Source organism: Heteronotia binoei, chromosome 3 (genome assembly GCF_032191835.1).
Source record: "Heteronotia binoei isolate CCM8104 ecotype False Entrance Well chromosome 3, APGP_CSIRO_Hbin_v1, whole genome shotgun sequence".
Classification (NCBI taxonomy): Eukaryota; Metazoa; Chordata; class Lepidosauria; order Squamata; family Gekkonidae; genus Heteronotia; species Heteronotia binoei.
The window spans coordinates 168,429,288-168,450,889 of NC_083225.1; the positions used below are offsets into that span (position 1 = coordinate 168,429,288).

The following is a 21,602-nucleotide window of genomic DNA, read 5'->3' on the forward strand; positions in this document are numbered from 1 at the left end:
TTCCCTACCCTGTCCCAGGGCCAGAGACAGTCCAGTCCCACAGGGAGACCACTCAATCCTGAAACGCAGGCATAAGAGCATCCTAAAATTTACAACAACATGCCTCTCCGAGACCCAGTTCATCTCATGGGTTATGAGCAGCTGTTAGACACACACAACGCATGCTGTAAAAATACAAGTAATATTTATGAAATCTAAATTTAAAAAACATCACAATTAAATCAGGATATAGTTGTCAGGCTGTTTGCACAAAAAACAAACTCCTACAGACTAACTAATACTTTAAAGTTTAGTCTGATAATGCGTAACTCTCAAACATAGAAAAATACCATTCCTTGATTACCACCATACATGCATCATGCCAGCATTCCAACAGGCAAAGATCCAAGTGAAAGGTGGTCATACCCGTTTCCTCACAACTTCCCATCACACCACAGGTGCAACCAATCATAATGTTCCTTTAATTTGCACTCAGCATTTCTGCTAATATGAAAGTCTCCCACCTGAATCCAGTTCCTGTTCTCCTCAGAGTCAAGTTAACCTTGTACAGAGATGAGAGACGTCTAAAAGCCCACAGGTGTTACTACTACAGTTTTGTAAGAAAGCAAATCCTTCTTATTAACTTTTATTGACCATGGAGGAAGAAGGGGGCAATTAGTATTCCTTACAATATGGGTGATCACCAGTGTGACAGCCAATGTGAGACAGTGGTTAGAGCAGGGGTGTCAAACATGCAGTTCAGGGGCTGAATTAGGGGTCCCAAATCCCCCGGTAAGCCTGGAGACTCCCGATTTGGAGCCTCCTCCCCCCGCTGGCCATAAAAGGGAAAGCGGGGGGGAGGGGAGGAGGAGAACGGCAGCCCTTCGCACCCAGCCCCGATCGCAGCAGCCAGAGCTCTTCCGTTTTCTCAGGCTGCTTCCCGCCCCCAGTCAGCTGGCCGGTGAAGGGAGGGGAGCCCAGCCACGCCCCCAAAGGACCATGTGCCTTTGCACCTCCGGAGGTGAGTGAGTTCTGTCTCCTGCATCAGATTTCCCAGAAAGGGGGGGGCGGGGGGGAGGGGGGTGGAGAGGGAAACGTCTTCTCATAGGGTATAATGGGGAATTGATCTGGAGGTTTCGGGGGCTCTGGGGGAGCTGTTTTTTGAGGTAGAGGCACCAAATTTTCAATATAGTATCTAGTGCCTCTCCCCAAAGTATCCCCCAAATTTCAAAACGATTGGACCAGGGGGTCCAATTCTATGAGCCCCAAAAGAAGGTGCCCTTATCCTTCATTATTTCCTATGGAAGGAAGACATTTAAAAAGGTGTGCTGTCCCTTTAAATGTGATGGCCAGAACTCTCTTGGAGTTCAATTATGCTTGTCACACTCTTGTTCCTGGCTCCGCCCCAAAGTCTCCTGGCTCCACCCCCAAAGTCTCCTGGCTCCACCCCCAAAGTCCCCAGATATTTCTTGAATTGGACTTGGCAACCCTAGGCTGAATCAGGCCCCCAGAGGGCTCCTATCAGGCCCCCGAGCAACTGGCTGTTATTTTCTTCCTTCTCCCTATAACTTGCTTCCCTCAGTATAACAACTTGCTTTGCAAGGCTTGCTCAATTGCACAGGAGCTACAGAGCAAAACCTCTATTTTCTCCATTGGCTGAGGTTCCTCCCTTAGGGAGGAAGGGTGGGGAGGAATAGCTTGCTTTGCCAGTCTCTCTCAATCGCACAGCAGGGCTACTAAGCCAAGCCTCTCTTCCTTCTATTGGCTGAGGCTCCTCCCCCTCTTGGTCCCCTGGGGGAGGAAGGAAAGAGTCAGAGCTTCCTTTGCCCAGTTCCCTGGATCACATGAGAGAAATACAAAGAAAGCAACTTTAAGACCAATGAGTGCTAAAGTTTTAAGGATGTTTTAAGTTTTAAAATATATATATTTGTGTTTGTGTTCTTTATAAAAATTTATATCTCTGCTACCTAATCTTAAATAGGTACACAACCCTACCCGACAAGGCCCAGCCCAACAAGATCTCATTTATATCAGATCCGGCTCTCATAACAAACGAGTTTGACACCCCTGTGTTAGAATAGGAATCCCCACTCCTATGGGTATTGTTTATATAGTTTCTGCTGGCATTTTCAACAGTTTAATGTTCTGTGGTTTCTGTAGTTTTTAATCCATTACCTATCTTGGGTTCCAGTTGTCTGGGAGAAAGGCAGGTTTATACATGTTGTAAATAAATAAATTGATTTTCTCTATTTATTGGGACCTCTCTTTCTCTCTGTAAGTGTATGCATAATCAGGACTATATAGGAATACCAACACTAAAAGCACTGGTAGTATAATTTCAGTACAATTCACTGTTTCATTCACTAATCTCAGATTAAAAATGCATTTTGGATCAGGATTTTAGCTGCGCCATCATTCATGAATGTGTCATTCAGCGCAGGTAGTATTGTAATTAAAAGTCTGTGCCGCTCCCTTGATTCGGTGCACAGGATCATCTGGAATGGTGCAGATTGACTGATGGGTTTATGATTGAGAGTAATGGTGAGATGAGCAAGCTCACGAGAGCTGCCAAACGGGACCACCCACAGAGGAAGGTGCACCATGCATTTGCAATGTCTAGGTTTGCAGATAAAATATTACTTTCCCACTTGTCACCTTAGAGAGGGGGTAGGCTCTCAGTGAGCATAGGTGCTGCCTCCCCATGGCCAGGGAATCCTGACAGCATGGCAGCAGAACAGAAACATGAGCTCTTCCTACGCCTTTTGAAAGGATGGAGTCCAAGGGCAGGGCGCGGGGAGATTCCTATAGTGCTGTTGGTGGTGGAGTGAAAGGAAAAGCCAGCTGCTTGCCTCTCCCCATCTTGCAACAGCAGCACAGTTAGATTGCTTCGTAGGCTTGCAAAAAAATGAAGATCAGAGCTTTTGGAAGCCTCTAGAGTCCTGATAGTAAACTTTTAGTATCATTAAAAGGAAATTTCCCTGTAGAGGTGTTATTGGCCTCTGCCTATTTAGGTAAGAAGCAAACTCTTCACCTCACCTCCCCGTTAATAGCTCTGTAGGGGAATATCAAAACCTGTTTAACTTTAGTGCTGTTGGGATTGGGGGGGGGGGGGATAGTTAAGCAGACTTTTCGTTCTCTCCCCAAAATATGGGGGTCTGTTATTTTGGTTGGAGATGGGGGGATAGGATAGTAGCAAGTGCCCAAGCTTTCTTTTCTAACAGCCTTTTCCTTCTCTGCCTTCTGCTACATGAAGATAAAGAGGAATTCCTTCCCCCTTTTGACCATCCTCCTCCATGATTTTACACAGATCTCTCACTTGTAGTATAGTAGTTTGCATTTAGGTAGGTGAATTTGGAATCTTCAAAACACTTTGCATTCATTATGCTGTTGTGATTCTCACAAAATGAAAACCCTGTAAGGGGAATCAGTGGTATTGTTATCTGCATGGTACATATATGCTGGGGGGGGGGGGGGCACAGAGACTTTCCTCAGGCTACCTACTGAATCTATGGTAGTTGTAAAACTAAAGTTCAGCCTCCCCAGTCCATAATTCAGTCTCCTAGCCACTATTTTACACTGTGTTGTTTAAGAAATCTTGCTAATTTAATGTATTACAGTGTTTTCATTCAGTTGACAGCCATTTAGGGAATGGGTCAATGACCACTAACTTATTAGGGATGCTATCAAACTGCTGGTTCATCTTTGCTGGTTCAGTTTACAAACCCTCATTCTGATTTTTGCTACTTCCTTGTCTGAATTGAACCACAACTCTATTTGAAAAACAAACAAACTGTTGTTGGTATCCTTGTGCTGAGTTTTTCCCATTAAAACCAGTGCATTCCCCCACATTTCTAGAGCGTTCAAATGGGACATAATACATCAATGGTGTAAAAATGGCATAAAACAAAGAAATTGGAAATGCCACTAAGGGGAAAGGATGGAGCAAAAAGGTGCTCAGCAACAGCATGCTAAAATTAAAATTAGCATTAAAAGACACATTTGTACATTGCTATTATCGATGGAAGAGCCCTGTGATGCAGAGTGGTCAGCTACAGTATTGCAGTCCAAGCGCTGCTCACGACCTGAGTTGGATCCTGGTGGAAGCTGGGTTCAGGTAGCTGGCTCAAGGTTGACTCAGCCTTCCATCCTTTTGAGGTCAGTAAAATGAGCACCCAGCTTGCTGGGGGTGAAGTGTAGATGACTGGGGAAGTCAATGGCAAACCACCCCATAAAAAGTCTGTTGTGAAAACGTAGTGATGCGACGTCATCCCAGAGTCGGAAATGACTGGTGCTTGCACAGGGGACTACCTTTACCTTTATTATCAGTGTGGACACTCTGATAGTCTCAAAGGATTGCTGCCTGAGTTCCTGTCCTCCCCTGACTTTTACACATTGCTGAAGGCTTGTTGTAGATTGTGTTCATTTTCTCTACAATAGCTTGTTCTGCTTTGAAGAGGGTGTGATGATAAACTGACGTTAACAGTTTCCTTATTAAGAAATTTACAAATATTTAATCTCTAGTTGTTTTAGAATAGCTGTGACTCAAAAACATCAGCAGGGTTTACTATCTATGGAGACAGCGATGAGTCTACGGAAGTGGAGCTCTGTCATTTTGTATTCATGAGCATGCATTTAAATGCATGTTCAATGAAGTCAAGATTTATGCCCCACATACTCAGGGATATTGGGTTGGCTCTTATGGATTTATCATGCTAATGGTAGCATCTGCACAAGGTACCCTCCTCTGATGCAAAAATGCTCTTCCTCTAAAACTTTTTACATCAGAAGGAAGGCACCTTGAATGGGAGGAAAGTGCAATTATTGGTGGAAGAAATCCATAGGACTCAACCCATGAGGTCCCAAAGAGTTGAAGAGGCAACAACTGCACCTCAAAAGAACTGTAATCACTGGTTGTGAATAGTATTTTTAAAAACATGAACAAGAGACAGAACAGGGACCATGATTTTCCAAGATAAACACTTGGCACTTAGTAATCACATTTAAATTGGTCTTATTGGTAATTGAGAGGGACAAATAGGAGCTGGATGAACACTTGTCAGGGAAACTTTAGGCTGATTCTGCAATGAGGAGGGAGTTGAACTAGATTGCCTGTATGGCCCCTTCTAACTCTGTGATTCACTTCTCCAGATTCATTATGATATTGTTCTATTTCCTGGTTATGCATTGATCCTATTCCCAACAGTCTGCCATTGTCACAGTCTCTTCACTACTCTTTCATGGTCCTTATAGTTTGGTGTAGTGACTCTAAACTGGAGAACCAGGTTCATTTCCCCACTCCTTCACTTAAGCCATCTGGGTCATCTTGAGTCATTTACAGTTCTTTCAGAGTGGTTCTCTTGAGCAGTTCTCTCAGAGCTCTCTCAGCTCCACCTACCTCACAGGGTGTCTGTTGTGGGTAGAGGAAGGGAAGGAGATTCTAAGCTGCTCTGAAACACTGAGTGAAGGGCAGGGTATAAATCCATCTTTCTCCTCCACTTCCTTCTTTCTTCCTTCTTTTTCCTTGGTGTCAATAGTAGACACTTGGGAAAAATGGGACAGGGGTTTGTTGTGTGCATTTCTGTGTGGGATTCAGAGAATAACAGCTAACATTGTCAGAAAGGTGTTCTGGTACACACCAATGAAAAGAATTTGACTTCCATCAGTGTGCAGTCCCAAAGAAATCAGATCTACAAAACGCTCTAGTGGCTTAACTCTGGTTCACCAGTTGGATTCTCTCTCATAATATATCTATTCAAGAATTCCCCGATATTATAGGTCTTTTGTTGTATCCCATGAGAAAATCCAACTGGTAAATGTTAATTATGCCACTGAGGTATTTTTTTGTAATTCCGCAGTTGCCAACCTATGGATCCCCATTTTTTCCCCTTTTCCTATGCCCCATTTCCTCCCACCATTCTCCATGCTTGATATACCTTAGTGGGAAGATATAACTTAATTACTGGGTGTTTTTTTTAAAGGAGAAACAATACTAATAATTTGGCCTGAGAAACAGTGGTGTACCAATCTACAGCTTAGCAGGGATCCAAAACTGAGCTTTCTTAAACACTCTAGATAGATTGTATATCACTGTATCAACTGAGCTGTTGCTAGCATTGTCATAAGGCATGGAATTACTTTTTCTGAGACTCACTTTTTTTAGATACAGATTCATCTTATTTCTCTTTGTAGTTTTTTGTTCCACTTCTATGAGCCCTTCTTTAACTTCAGCCCTTGTAAAGGTGTTTTTTTTAAGAAGAAGAAGATATTGGATTTATATCCCGCCCTCCACTCCGAAGAGTCTCAGAGCGGTTCACAATCTCCTTTACCTTCCTCCCCCACAACAGACACCCTGTGAGGTGGGTGGGGCTGGAGAGGGCTCTCACAGCAGCTGCCCTTTCAAGGACAACCTCTGCCAGAGCTATGGCTGACCCAAGGCCATTCCAGCAGGTGCAAGTGGAGGAGTGGGGGATCAAACCCGGTTCTCCCAGATAAGAGTCCGCACACTTAACCACTACACCAAACTGGCTCTGTTGCTTACTATATGATAATGATAATGCTCTAGAACAGAGGTGTCGAACTCATTTGCTATGAGGGCTGAATCTTGACCTTGTTGGGCCAGGCCATGTGTGTCATAAAATGTAATGCCAGGCCAGGGAGATATAAACTTTATAAAGGACAATGACAAAACACACACACTCAACCTAATCCACCTCACTGGCTTGCTGAGCCTCAGCCAACAGAAGGAAGAGAGGCTTGGCTCATAAGCTCTGCTGTGCAATTGAGAGAGCCTGGCAAAGCTAGCTGTCCTTCCCCCACTTCCTCACCAAGGGAGGAGCTTTGCTGTGCACTTGAGCAAGCCTGGAAAAGCAAGTTGTGATGCAGAAGGAAGCAAGAGAGGGCGAAGGAAGCAGATAGTGAATTGCTTACTGACAGAAGCCTGATAGAAGCCTTCCAGGGGCCAGATTTGGCCCCTGGGCTGCATGTTTGACACCCCTGCTCTAGGAGGAGGGTGGGAAGATATTGTCTGCCCCTAGCATCTGCAGAGTGAATATTTTGTAGAACCTCGTTTCTTGCCCTTTTTTTCTTCAAAATTCTTTTGATCAAAACAGAATTTATTTGAAACATATTCCAAAGTCCTAAAAAAGAGGAAAAGAAACAGATTGTTGGATTTCAAGGAGAAATTGGGTATAAAGAGGAACTTAGAATTTCTCTTAATGGTGCTGGCTGCTGTGGATGACCTAGGAGTTAAGGCCCACTACAGATATGCGGCTTAGGAACTGAATGGCTAGAGAGACCACATTTTAGTAACAAATGAGTGATTAACATAAAACAAATATGCGATCTTGACCTGTGTTTTGCATCTAGAGCAGTTCAATCACTGGCTTCTCTAAGTAAAAGGCTCTCAAGTGGTTGATGTTTGGAAAGATTTTCCCCTGAATCTCTTGAGACCTGCTGCTCATCCAATTAGACTGTACTGAGATAGGTAGAATGATGACCTGGCTTGGCATAAGGAAGCTCCATATGACATTTGTGCTTCTGGGGAAAAAAGAGTAGAAATTAACACTTATGCAGCAGCATCTACGAATGGCCCAGAAGGGAGAGTTACAGGTTCGCTCCGAAGAAAACATGAGAATGGTTAGCTGGCACCAGCCTTTATGTTACAGGAAGGAGCAGCGTCTGTAAGAAGGACCTTTGGCAGGAACAAGACTTCAGAGTTACTAAAGGTGCAGTTTGCTGCAAGACCTGCTATTGGCCCAGTAGGGTGGGACAGCAGGAGTTTCCAGGAACACAGGTGGTGTGTGGGATCAGCCACATGGAGCAATGAGATACTGTAAAATCACATTTTTAAAAAAGAAAAAGAAAGAGCTGATCGGATCCAATAAGCCAATATTTTGTCTGGTTATACTGATGAATTATTACTGAAGCGCTCTACTGCCTGTAATGCTAATGTCATAAGAGAATTGTTACCCACAGTCTGCTTCATTCATTATTACATTAATACCTGCTTGCAGGCTGTGGCTCAGTGGAACACTTGCTTTGCATGCAGAAGGGTCCAGGTTCAATCCCTGTTGTTTTCAGTTACAAGGTTCAGGTGATGAGAAAGGCCCATACTTCATAATCCTGGAGAGCTGCTGCCAGTCAGAGGGACAATACTGTCTTTAATAGTCCTATAGCCAGATTCAGTATAAGAGAGCTTCATGTGTTCACCTTTCTCCATCATGGAATTAATTGTGACTTACATAGGCATTTTTCCTGTCCTGGGTGATAGCTTGAATCCAGTGATGCACAAGCAGAAACATAAGCATATTAGTGCAGTTCAGTTTGGACAGATGATGATTAAGAAGAAGTTATTGGATTTATATCCCACTCTCCACTCCGAATCTCAGAGCGGCTCACAATCTCCTTTATCTTCCTCTCCCACCTTGTGGGGTTGAGAGAGCTCTCACAAGCAGCTGCCCTTTCAAGGACAACTGCTGAGAGAGCTATGGCTGACCCAAGACCATTCCAGCAGCTGCAGGTGGGGGAGTGGGGAATCAAACCCAGTTATTCTAGATAAGAGTCTGCACACTTAACTACTACACCAAACTGGCTCTCAGTTCTTGTGCAACTCTTGAGTGCATTCCACCCTACACATTGCAGTGCCCAGAAACCAGAGACGCAAGCAGGGTTACAGTAAATGTGGCTTAGTGCCAGCAGCTACTGTGGTCTTTTTCTTGTGTTTCCATTTATGAAAGAGCTTTGTGGTGGATCCACATCACTGTCCAAATTCATGCCCACTTAGCATATGCATGGATGCACCTTCCAGTTGCAGCCTCTCTAACAATTTTGTATGGAAGAACTCTAGTATCACCTTCCTGATTGGATATGCTGTTTAAAATGCCTTCACCAGGGGCACCTTCATTGTAAAAAAACAAACAAAAAATTCTGAAAGGTTAAGGCTAGCACTATTAACTGCTGATTAAGAAGAAAGTTCCTCATCAACGGCTCCTAAGTAAGCTCAATAGTTGTGGAGTAAAAGGATAAGTCCTCTTGTGGATCAAAAACTGGCTAATAGGAAACAGAGAGTGAGTATAAATGGGCAATTTTCACAGTGAAGGCTGGTAAACAGTGGGGTACTACAGGGCTCAGTACTGAGTCCAATGCCTTTTAACTTGTTCATTAATGATTTGGAGTTGCAAGTCAGCAGCAAAGTGGCTAAATTTTCAGATGACACTAAATTATTCAGGCTGGTGAGAACGAGGGAGTATTGTGAGGCACTCCGAAGGGATCTGTTGAGGCTGGATGTAGTGATGGCCGCGGGCATAGATGGCTGTAGAAGAGGGCTAGATGGATTCATGGAGGAGAGGTCCATCAATGAATATGAGCCATGGTGACTAAAAGGAATCTCCATATACAGAGACAGCAAAGCTCTGAAATGCTGTGCTGAGAGGTGACTTCAAGGGAAGGTATTGGACTCTGTGCCCTGCTTGTTTGGCCCGTTAGGGCAGCTGACTTGCAGCTGTGTGAAACAGGATGCTGGACTACATGGGCCACTGGTCTGATCCAACATGGTTCTTCTTAAGTTCTTATGCATGGCACTGTGGGAATAGTTGTAATAGCTTAAGTGGCTAATTATAGAACAAGTAAAGACGAAGAGATTGGCAGGCTGGTGGGGTGCCACCCTGTTTAAGGAAGGCTCAGTAGTAGAGTTACTAATTTGGTGAAGAAGGTCTCAGATTTGGTCTCCAGACTCTCTAGTTAAAAAGACCTGGTAGCAAAATATATGTGGAAGACCTCTGCTTTATACTCCTCCACTTTGTCCTCGCCACAACCCTGCAGGGTAGGTTAGACTAGAAGGGTATGACTGGCCTAAGGTCACTCAGCAAGCATCCAGGGCAGAATGAGAAATAGAATTTGGATCTCCCAGATTGTAGTCCAACACTCTAACCTGCTAGCTCTCCAAGGGTCTGGCTCGGCAGAAGGCAACTTTATGGGTTTGTGCATTTACCAGTCGTATCACAAACCACGCCTCCAAGTATCACCTGAATCCTCAGGAATAAATGGCTAAACAAATGATGCCAGTCCCTGCGCAGAGTGAAATAACAGAGTTTTCAGTTTAAAACTAGGAAATGCCTAAATATTTTTGGGTGGATCCTTGGGAAAGGTGGGGCTTGGGAAGGGGAGGAACTTCTGTTGGGTATAATGCCAGAGTGGCCACCCTCCAAAGCATCCATTTTCTGCAGAGGTACCAAACTCTGTGGTCTGAAGTTCAGTTGTAATTCTGGAAGATTTCCAGGATTCACCTGGAGGGTGGCTGCTGTGAAAGAGACACGTGCACCCCTAGCACAAAAGCACTGTCTCAGCTCCCATCCAAAAAGATTATGATTGGGGAAGCATTGTGGTCTAGTTGAGGAAGAACTGAACCACTGTCTCTATAATTTCATGTGGGTATATGGTCTTGAAGTAGTTGAAGAAAATCCAAGTCCAGTAGCACCTTAAAGACCAACATTTTCCAGCCCTAAGATTTCATTAGTCAAATCTCCCTTCATCAGATACTCTGTCTATATTTGCTGTGTTGTAGACTCTCGCCCACAGCCCATGTAATTTTTTGGGAACCCTAAGCTTTTCAAAATCACCTCATCTGAGCTGGTATAGCAAATGTAGTTAGAATCTAAGAAATGCAAACTGTCTAACATCAAATACACTGAGCTGATTAGCTCCTAAGACGTAAGAGTCATCTTGCCAGATCAGATAGATTTCCACCTAATCCAGCTCTCCTCATATCATAAATGGTTTTAATGGTTTAATGGTTTCAGATGTATTTAAATGGTTTATGAATATGTGTGTTTGATGTGTTGGTATGTTTGTGGAAGAGCACCTCATTTCGTTGCTCTCTTTTTGTTGAGAACAATGACAATAAATTCATCTATCTATCATCTATCTATCATATCTGCAATCATGTGTTCACAACCGGGGTGTGATGGGCTCATAATTTCCTGTTTCCTTGCTTCTTGCTGGCTTGTTTCTTTGCAACATTTGGATCCATCATTTTCCTACCCAAACAGGACTACCAGTCAGTTTTACATTTTCAGGTTGCATGTCAGGTGCCTTCTATACATACAGCAGAATGAGATGACAAAGTCTTGATACTGGCTTATGTAAAGGTGGTGGGGGGGAGAGAAGCCCTCTCCCTGCAAGTGGAAATCCAGTAAAGCAAGCAGAGGGAGTTGCTAGAATCTCCCTATTGTGCAACCTTTCTGTTTACAGGGAGGGGTTTTTTGGGGGGGGGGAAATGCAGGGACATTTTTTTTTAAATGGTGTCGCCTGCTCTACTACTTCATTTTTTTTTGTAAGGTGCTTGTGGCAGGCTCCCTGGAAAAGTGGCAGAGAAATGTTCTAAATAAATCAGTAATTCAAACCATGTAGATTAAGGTTGCCATCCTCCTGCTAGAGGCTGGGGAATCCCCACCTGGGGCCCTGCCCTTCCGCTGTTGATCATTTGGCCAGTTGGGGACTTCCAGTTTGGTGTAGTGGTTAAGTGTGAGGACTCTTGAAAGGACAGCTTCTGGGAAAGCTCTTTCAGCCCCACTCACCTCACAGGGTGTTTGTTGTGGGGGAGGAAGATAAAGGAGATTGTGAGCTGCTCTGAGACTCTGATTCAGGGTGGGCAAAATTTAAATCCAATATCGTCATCTTCATCTTCTTCTTCTCCTTCCTATTAGCAAGAGGAAGGCCTAGGCTTCATCACCGGCAACATGGTGACTTCACTTCCGGCATGCACAGGAAGTGACATCACCACATCAGTGTCATGCGGGCAAGACTCTGGGCAAAAACTCTATGGTAGAAGCCATTTTTACCACAGAGTTTTGCCCAAATATCAGAATGTCATCTGAATGTCCCGATGTGAAGACATCACTTCCAGTAAATGCTGGGAGTCCAAGCCATGCAGTAATGTTCTTGTACTGGACTAGGATGGAGGTGGTTTGAACTTTGACTCTGCCTTGGCGGTTAATGGCCGTGCTGTCCTAATCAGAATTATGCCCTTCTAAATCCATTTAAATCAGTTGTCTCAGGACTAACTTTGTAACTCTCTGTGGCATTGCACTGGAAGTGGCTTATGGCTGCTTGTTCTTTCTCTGCTTAACTCATTTTACAGGGAAGCTGTGAAAAGAAAACGGGGGTGGGGTGGATACCATACACCATCATGATCTCCCTGGAAGCAGAGCAGGGTAAAAATGTAACATTTCTCTTGTTTAGGAAGGCTTGGGAGTGATGCCAGCATCACCGAATAGAGTAACATCATCTTTATCCCTGAGGTTCTCATGAGTGTGCTGTCTGTTGCATTCTTCGTAGATGCTCTAGTGTGTACTCTAAAACATTTGGGGCCCCATAGATTTCTAGAGCTTTTGTATGTAGCTACCTTTTCAGGAAATGTGAGTTGTACGTCCCTTGCACTGATTGCCGCCCTGGGATTTTAAAATGCTTTTTATTTCTCTCTTTATTGTCTTTTGCAGCAAGCAGGCTGACGTTTACCCATGAGGTACGTCTCCTACTCCCTCCCTTAATTTAGCCTCCTGCATCACTGACGTTACTCGCCTGCATTCTTAAGACATCACTGCTTTTGGGGGGAAAAAAAGGCTAAACTTGCCTTTTTTTGGATGGGAGGCTGTTGCGTGTTATGTAACACCCTGGAGACATCTATAAATAACTCAAAAATTTGTAACGGTAGCTTTGCTGCTGTGAAGAATAATGTCTCTTGACAATTCACTCGGCTGGAAATCCGAGTGTGGAAGCTCAGACAAAGGGTGCCAATTCTGTAAGGCCCAGACTGCATCTCAGGGGGCACCGAATGTCTTTATGCCCCATTAGTATCATTGCACAAAGTTCTTAATGGCTTGATCAAAAAAAAAGTCTGCTCAGGGAAAGTGCCTGATTCATTACGAGTTTCAAGCATGTTCTCTTTTAACACATTAAGTCATCCAATAGGATTGAATAATGGCTTACGAGGGCTGAACCATTCTGCGATGTAACAATCAGCTTACAGTGCAATCCTAAGCAGAGTTACACTTTTCTAAGTCCATAGAAGTCAACGAGTTTAAAAGAGTGTGACTCTGCTAGGAATTGCACCATTAGGAGTTACGCTTGATTCCTGCCTTTCTTCCACAGTGGAAAGTAGGGTTGCCAGCACCAAGTTGGGAAGTACCTGGAGATTTTGGGGGTGAAGTCTGAGGAGGGCAAGGTTTAGGGAATAATGCCATAGAGTCCAACTTCAGAAGTGGTCATTTTCTCCAGGTAAACTGATCTCCCACACCTAGAGATCAGTTATAATAGCAGGAGATCTCTAGCCAACATCTGGAGGTTGGCAACCCTAACTCAAGATGGCATATATTGGCTTCTCAGAAGATCTCCCATCAAGCAGAGACCAGACCCAGGCCTGCTTAACTTCAGCAGTCGTTCCATGGCTGTGGAGTTGGGTATGTAATATGGTGCTCCCCTCATGAAAATTGTGTCGCTTCTGTAAGGTCAAACTCAGTCTTCCCTGAAAGAACTTCTTTAGCTTCTGCAGGTGTTAAATAGTAGCTAAAGAACAGTAGCTAAAGAAACTGATCACCAGTTACATCTATTGTAAATAGTCACCATACTTATCATGAGGATTTCTGAGTTTTGCACAGAAACATCATAAAGGATGCCTCTTGCTTTTTGAATACATTTTAACCCCACTCTTCATCCAAGGAATCTAGGGCAGCATAGTATACTTCACAATCCTTTCCTCTATTTTATCCTTACAAGAACTGGGGTTGCCAGCTCTAGGTTGGGAAATACCTGGAGATTTTGGGGATGGGGCCTGGGGAACGTGGGTTTGGGAAAGGGAGGGACCAGAGGGGTATAATACCATAGAGTCCACCCTCCAAAGCAGCTATTTTCTGCAGAGGAACTGATACCTGTAGCCTGGAGATCAGTTGTAATAGCAGGAGATGTCTGGGTGCCCCCTGGAGTTTGGGAATCCTAACATCCCTAACCTGTGCAGTAGGTTAAGCTAAAAGAAAGGATCCAGATCCATTGTTATTCTCTCTCTCTATCTCTGTGTCTGTCTGTCTATCTGTCTCTCAGATTTATATGCTGCCTCTCTACAGACCTGCTCATGGTGGCTCACCAAGTAAAAACAGTATAATAATTAACACTGTAATAGTAAAAGGAGGCATATATGTGTCTGGGGCTGCATAAGTGCTGCTACTTCAGTACTTTGTGGATGCTCTGTTGCCACTGCAAATGTCTCTGCTTTCACAGTGGCAACCAGAACTACTTGGAGAATTGTTGCCACATGGAAGCAGTCCTATAAGTCAAGCATCAGAGGTAATGGATTCCCAGGGAGTGACTTTTACTTCCAGGTGCTTTACTTTCAGCCAGCTCTCAAGCTGCAAAACTTCAGCCCTTTCCTTACCTAGAAGTTTGCGCTTCTCTTTGATAGAGACCAAATTGCGTTCTTCATAAAGTTCCTGACTCCCATGGGGCGCCATTGTCGGTGACAGCTCCATTTGCAGCCAGCTCACAACACTATTATGCATGCTGCTATGTAAGCCTGAATTGCCAGCTCTTTCTGGCACTTCTGCCTTCAAATCAGTTTGAGCTGTAGACACAAGCAAGCTGATGATGCTTACCTCCATTCACTGAAAAACTTCAGATTTCTGCACACAGATTCAGGTGGGTAGCTGTGTCGGTCTGAAGCAACAGAACAAAGTTCAAGTCCAGGGGCAGAAATGTGTGCAGAAATGTGAAGAAGTAGGCGTGCACACAAAAGCTTACAGCCAGAACTAAACTTTGTTGGTCTTAAAGGTGCCCCTGGACTCAAACTTACTTCTACGCAGTTTTCTTATTATTTGTGGTCAGGAGCCTACAATCAGTCAGTCATGTGCATCTGTGGCAATGTGTAGGATTGCCCTACTGGCACCCAAGTGGAATTCCAGCAGCACACTCTTAGATTTTTCTTTTTAAACAAACAAATGAAGGCAAGTGCTGAGAGGACCCTTCAAGCTAGCAGCAATATACCGTGTGAATAAAATTGCAAAATTAAATAGAGTCAAGCAGGGCTTTTTTGGAGAAAAAGCCCAGCAGGAACTCATTTGCATATTAGGCCACACCCCCTGATGCCAAACCAGCCAGAACTGTGTTCCTGTGCATTCTTGCTCAAAAAAAGCCCTGGGGTCAAGCAAGGAAAGAGGCAGAGAGAGGGAGGGTGACTGCCCCTAAACTAGGCTATAAACTTCTGAATCTTTTGTATTAAGAGCTGAATTCCCCCCCTAATCTTCCCTTTTACACTTGCTCCTTGTGCATGTACTTTCTTTGTATATTCAATGACAAGCAGTAGCCATTTTAAAAAACTGTTGACAAGTCTTTCAAAATCCTGGAGCCAGTTCCTGGTTTGCGTAGCTCTGCTCACGTATGTATGCAAGTGGTGAGTAGCAGAGCTGGCCTGTTTGTGATTTATGCCTTCCAAAGTCTCCCTTCACAGCAGAGCCCAGAGGGATGGTGGTGGAATGTGCTGTCAAGTTACAGCCAATTTATGGCAACTCCGTAGGGTTCCTGTCAGTTAAAGGTTGAGACATATATGCACACTTCGAAAGTTTTGAAAGCCAAGGTCAGAAAGAGCTATTGAACCTGCATTCCTTGAATGTGGCTGCTTAAAAGTTTAAGAAAACCCACATAACAACCTAATTCCTTTGCCATGCAGGGTATTTGGAATGCCTTATAATCAACCTGCTGTGGCACTAACACATGTTTAAATGTCATAGTGTGCATGTATATACAAAAATATGACCACTGAGGAAGGCCTTGGAGGCCAAAGTGTGTTTGGTCTGGATTTAATGTGGTTCAGGGTTATATTGAACAATTGGTCCTGTTTATTGGTTTAAGGCTTTTAACCTAGAAATACTGGAATGTATCAGGTTATATAGATTTAGGAATTTTGAGTTCAAATATTCACAACTTAAAGGGTAGGTTATGCAGTGTTTTTAAAGCATAGTTTTAGTCCACTGAGAGAGAGAGAGAGGACAGATGGATTGGTGGATGGATGGATGGATGGATGGATGGATGGATGGATGGATGGATAGATAGATGATAACAGATTGGCAGTAGGGAATCCTAAGTTTGGTGGTACATCACCTGCAGAAGGGAAAAAGAGGGTGAAGTTGGAGATGTGAGAAGGCAGCGCAGAGAATGTCTTGGATATTAGAAACAAGTACAAGAGCAAAAAAAAAAAAAAGAAGGCAGTCACCTTCACAATATCTAACTGGATACTTGGACTGGCCCCCTAGTTATTAAGCATGAGTAGCATTTACTCACTAAAACATTCCTTATAGACAAGCAAAACTCAAAGGCATTAAATATTTTTTCTTAGGGCCAGCCAGAATTATACAAAACAAGTTTTTGCAGAACTCTCTGTTAGGCTGCATGTTTAAAAGGGAGGGGGGCAAAAATGAAATTTCAGGTACCTGTGGAATTTTTAGTTACAGTGATCTTAGTTTTGGGTTGCAGGATTGGGAATGCTCTTGGATTGCTAAACTGGGAATCACCTCTTCTTTAGTGGAAACCCACAAATAATTGATGAGAGATTAAGGACCCTGAGAGATCAGTGGTCCGCCATGCAGCTTCTTATGTTTGTTGCAATTTTTGTCTTAGGGCTACCAGTCTTGAGGTGGAATCTGGGGTTCTCCCAGGGTCACCATTGCTCTCCAGACTACAGAGATTGGCTCCCATGGTAACTTTGGAGGGTGGACTCTATAATCTGCCACAAAATTCAGGAGAAATAGAAGTCCTAGAGTGATGTCCCATCCTTGCTGAGCTCCCTCCCCAAACTTTGCCCCCCCTGACACTGCTCCCAATCTGTTGGAATTTCCCGAGCCAGAGATCACAACCCTTTCTCTTCCATTTGTTCAATGGCATCTGATTTGACATTTTTAGTGCCATGTGTTTTATTCTGTCCTGCTCATCTTTATTCAGATTAATATTTTCCTTCTTTGTGCTGTCTTTTCATCATGAATTTAGAATTAGGTATCAGAAAGACACCAAACTCTGGAATTTGCTTTTCTTGCCCGAAGGATTTTAGAATCAAATGGTATTATTAGCTATGCTTATGTCGAGTTTGCGGTGGTAATTTTTTTAATGCTACCTTTCATATGTAGATAGGCTGCAGATCGCTGCCATGACTCACTTTGGTCTCCCGAGCCTGTCAGGTCTCGTACGGACATGCACAGCTCTTTTGATGATTTCCTTTTTGGAGGCAGACCAGCTGAGCATATTTATGCCATGTCGTGCATATGAAAGGCCAAGAGTCTCCCTGAAGGAAGAGCAGCCTAAAATGAAGGAAGAAGGGATAGACTTCATGTTCGGGTTGACAACTGGTTCCCCTGGTTGCCCCTATAATATCAGTTTGATCTGTGACAGTTGTCATGGGATGTTATTTAGCTCCACATCATGAAAAGTTTCAGCTGTCCATTTCCACATGTTAAACATTTATGAAAGGCACAGGACTTTTTTTTGATGGTAGGTAGCCTTACATCATATACTTGACCCTTTTCTTTCATAGCTCTCATGAAAGAAAAAGGTTAAGAGGGAAGAAGAAGAAGAGGAGGAGGAGGAGAAGATTGGATTTATACCTTGCCCTTCATGACCCAAAGGAGTCTCAGAGTGATTTACAATCTCCTTTCCCTTCCCTTCCCCACAAAAGACATCCTGTGAGGTAGGTGGGGCTGAGAGATGGGACAGAAGCTGCTCTTTCCAGAACAGACTCTGAAAGAGTTATGACTGACCCAAGGTCACTCCAGCAGTTGCATATGGAAGAGTGGGGAATCAAACCCGGCTATCTTGGACTATCCAGGGTTATGTCATTATTGGGATATCATTATGTTTCAATTTATGTGTTTTGCAGGTAATGGAAATCAAAGGGCAAATGATTCATGTCCCAGAATCCAACTCCATTTTGTTTTTGGGTTCCCCTTGCGTGGACAAGCTGGACGAACTGATGGGCCGAGGACTCCACCTTTCTGACATACCGATCCACGATGCTACCCGTGACGTCATCCTCGTTGGGGAGCAGGCAAAGGCTCAGGATGGCTTGAAGAAACGGATGGACAAACTGAAGGCCACTTTGGAACGAACACACCAGGCTCTGGAAGAGGAGAAGAAGAAAACAGTGGACCTTCTAATTTCCATCTTCCCAGAAGAAGTGGCTCAGCAGCTGTGGCAAGGGCAACAAGTTCAGGCCAGGAAGTTTGACGATGTGACCATGCTCTTCTCAGACATTGTTGGCTTCACAGCAGTCTGTGCTCAGTGCACCCCTATGCAGGTGATCAGCATGCTCAATGAGCTCTACACGCGATTTGACCACCAGTGCGGATTCCTTGATATCTATAAGGTAACTCGCTTCATTTCCCAGTAACCCTTTCAAAACTCTGCAGAAGTCAATGTAGTAAAGATAGTCATATAAAAAATAAATAAAAGCCGCCCTGAGCCTGCTTCAGCGGGGAGGGCAAGATATAAATCAAATAAAATATAAATAAATAAATAAATAAATAAATAAATAAATAAATAAATAAATAAATAAAGGTTTATTATATAGTAAACTGTGATCCCGTAGGTATATAACAGTTGCCATAGAATTGACTTTTGGAGAGAATTGTGGTGTGCTTACACTAGGACTAAAGATTTCTACTCAGCACTAGAAGATAGATAGAATGGAATGATATCGTGACCCTGGTCCATGCTGTGCCCTACTTGGAAATCAGGGTTGTGAATTCCCTGTATTAAACAAAAAGCCATAGAATGCCATCCTAGACATGTTTGCTTGGCAGTGAATTTGACTGAATAGTGCTTACTTTGAAGTAAACTTGCATAGGATTAGTGTGTAAGTAATCTTTGTCCTCCAAAAAGTATAAATTTGGTGAATGCAATTGTAGAATCACTTTTCATTTTTGACTTCTTGTTGTAGTTGCTTGCTGGTACCTTTCTGAGCAGTTTACAAAGATCCATTATAACTGTATGCTATTCGAGACTCATTGACTGAGTCTTGCCTAGATTTTCATGGATGCAAAGAGGGGGGTGATTTTTCCGGTCTCCCTCATCTGCAGGCGACCTCTGATTCCTCCCAAGCAACTCCTAGGGGTGGAGTTTCAGGAGCAGCATGTCATGGGCTATTTTGAGTTTCCACAGAGGGGGAATTTGTGGAAATAACCCACCCCCTTTATGCCCACAGAAATCTTAAGGTAACCTTCACATTCAAAGGCAGTCAACCATTGAATCCCAGTGCCAGGAGGCAACATGAGGGGAAGGCCTCAGCCTCTATGCCCTGTTGTTGGCTCTACAGAAGGATTGTGTAACCACTGTAAGAAAGGATGCTGGACTAGACGGACCACTGCTCTGATCCAGCAGGGTTCTTCTTACGTTCTTATGTTCTAAGCAGGAAGCAACTCAGTGCTGTGCTTCTTCTCACATAGGAGATTTAAGATGTACAAATAGTCTCTTTCTTTTTGTTTTGACATCTTATCATTATCAAGCTTTTTGTTTTGCTCATTTCCCTCCTTTTTTACACAATTGAGGCACAAACAACACTGGAAAAAAGTGTACATTTTAAGAGAAAGATTACCTGTGAAGAAACAGAAAACGAGGCAAAGATAAAGGCCTGGGGGTTCAGTTCACAGACATAAATTAAATTGAAGCAGGGATTTGGACTCCAAAGCAACAGGATTTGAAGTATGCCATAGTGTCTCTTAGATGAGATCATTTGGCAGCTTTGCATCGAGGCCACTGTTGGGCTGCTGTTGACGCTGCCATACAGTATGAACTTGGGGCTGTTCATGAGACTTCTCTGTATGGTACCTAGCAAGCACTGGAGTGCAGCAAATCTTTGTGCTGCAAAGCTGCCTTCAGCTTTTTTGTTTTCATGTATCTTTTCTCCTCAGGACCATAAGCATGAAGCGAACATGCCCCTTTGGCAGCTTTAAGTCTGCAGGGCTGGCTGAACGCAGAGAATATCAGAGAACTGTGCGGTGCTTTCCCGTATAACCATCAGTCTTGAAGGCACAGAGAAAAGAAATTGGGGGATTTTGCCTAAGAGGTGCTGCAGGGGGGTATTTTATTTTATTTTATTTTTTTTAGTAAATTTATATTCTATCCTTTCCCATGACAGACTCAGGGCAGATTACAAACACAATTGGGACTTTATTGGTCATGTTACATGTTAAGAGCCACTTGATGGCTGCAATCACACATGCTAGATAATGCTGTTTCAATCCACTTTCAGTGCACCTTCACACAGCAAAATCCAGTTTGAAAGTGCATTGAAAGTAGATTGAAGGTGCATTATAGCATGTGTGACTGCAGCCTTTATGTGGTACTTTTAGGCCATGCTTTCCATCAACAACGGCCAAAGCAGCTTGTGAGGTAAAACGATTAAAAGCAATGGTGACATAGTTAGGCAACATAAAATAAGACAAAATGACCGATGTAGAACTGTTGGAACATCAAATAAAAACCCTTCAAAGCAGTGAATAAAAACAGCTGATAAAATGTTAGGCTAAAATGATTCAAGTCCAGTACAGAGCTGTAATGAAGCAGATAAGAACAATACTGGGCATGTTAAACAGCTGCAGTTGAGGGTTATTAAACTAAATAAAGTGCCAGGGGTGAATAGCAGAGTTTTTGCTTTGTTTTTCTTTCAGAGCCTGTGTAGTATATAACATGTTGGACTAGAATCAAGGAGAGACCTAGGTTCAAATTTGTGCTTGGACAAGACACCCTTTTCCAGCCTTACCTTCCTCAGAATTGCTGTGAGGAAAAACTGGGATAGAATAATTATGTGTGCTGCCCTGAGATCTTTGTCAGAAAGGCAAGAAGAAAATGCTACAAGTGGATATATCGGTGTACACCCTCTCCATCCAAAACCACATCAGTTGGATGAATATTGTGTGAAATATATGTATTCAGCTTAACCTACCTCACAGAAGTGGCTATAAGGATAAAGTATGAGGGAAGGAATGTGTATCCATTTGTTTATGTATTTAAAAATATTTTATGCCGCCTTAACAGGAACCTGCCCCAAGATGGTTTACAGAATAAAAATAATAGAAACCAAACATTAAAAGATATTAAAATCCAGCATGTGTGTGTGTGTGGGGGGGGAGGAATGCCCTGAACTCCTTAGAGAAAGTACATGATGAAAATATAGATGATTTTTCAAAAGAATAAGATACTGACTTCCAGTGTCTATTCCAGCAGGACAGTAGGATATGTTGGAAAATTCTCCAAGACCATGAGACATACATTTTTCTAGCCTTCCCTCCAAGGAGCATAATTTGGGTACCACATTAAAAAAATCACAAGAATTTTTTGTGCCAACTCTGTGATGAGGCTTAATTGCTAGGAATGGGCATGAACTGTGTGATGAGCCAAAGTTCTTGCTGAATTCTGGCCAGATCAGTGCTCGGGAGGGGAAATTCGGCATGCATGTGGTCTCCAGAGAAATGTTTTAGCTTTAGGGTGTGTCTCAGGGCAGCTTGGAAAACATCACACCCCCCCATGGAAACTCTGGTGTGAAAATGCTAGACAACAGTGGGGGTGGTGTTTTCCAACCTTGTAACCCAAATAGGGAC

The 21,602-nt window shown here is 43.4% G+C and overlaps 1 protein-coding gene across 1 annotated transcript in view; it reads left to right on the plus strand.

Annotated features, from left to right (window-relative positions):
- GUCY1A2 (guanylate cyclase 1 soluble subunit alpha 2) overlaps positions 1–21,602 on the plus strand; it is a 257,024-nt gene that overhangs the window by 100,117 nt on the left and 135,305 nt on the right. The window contains exon 5 of the mRNA XM_060234865.1: positions 17,885–18,370. Coding sequence (XP_060090848.1) covers positions 17,885–18,370 — 486 coding nt within the window. The remainder of the gene's footprint in view (positions 1–17,884; positions 18,371–21,602) is intronic.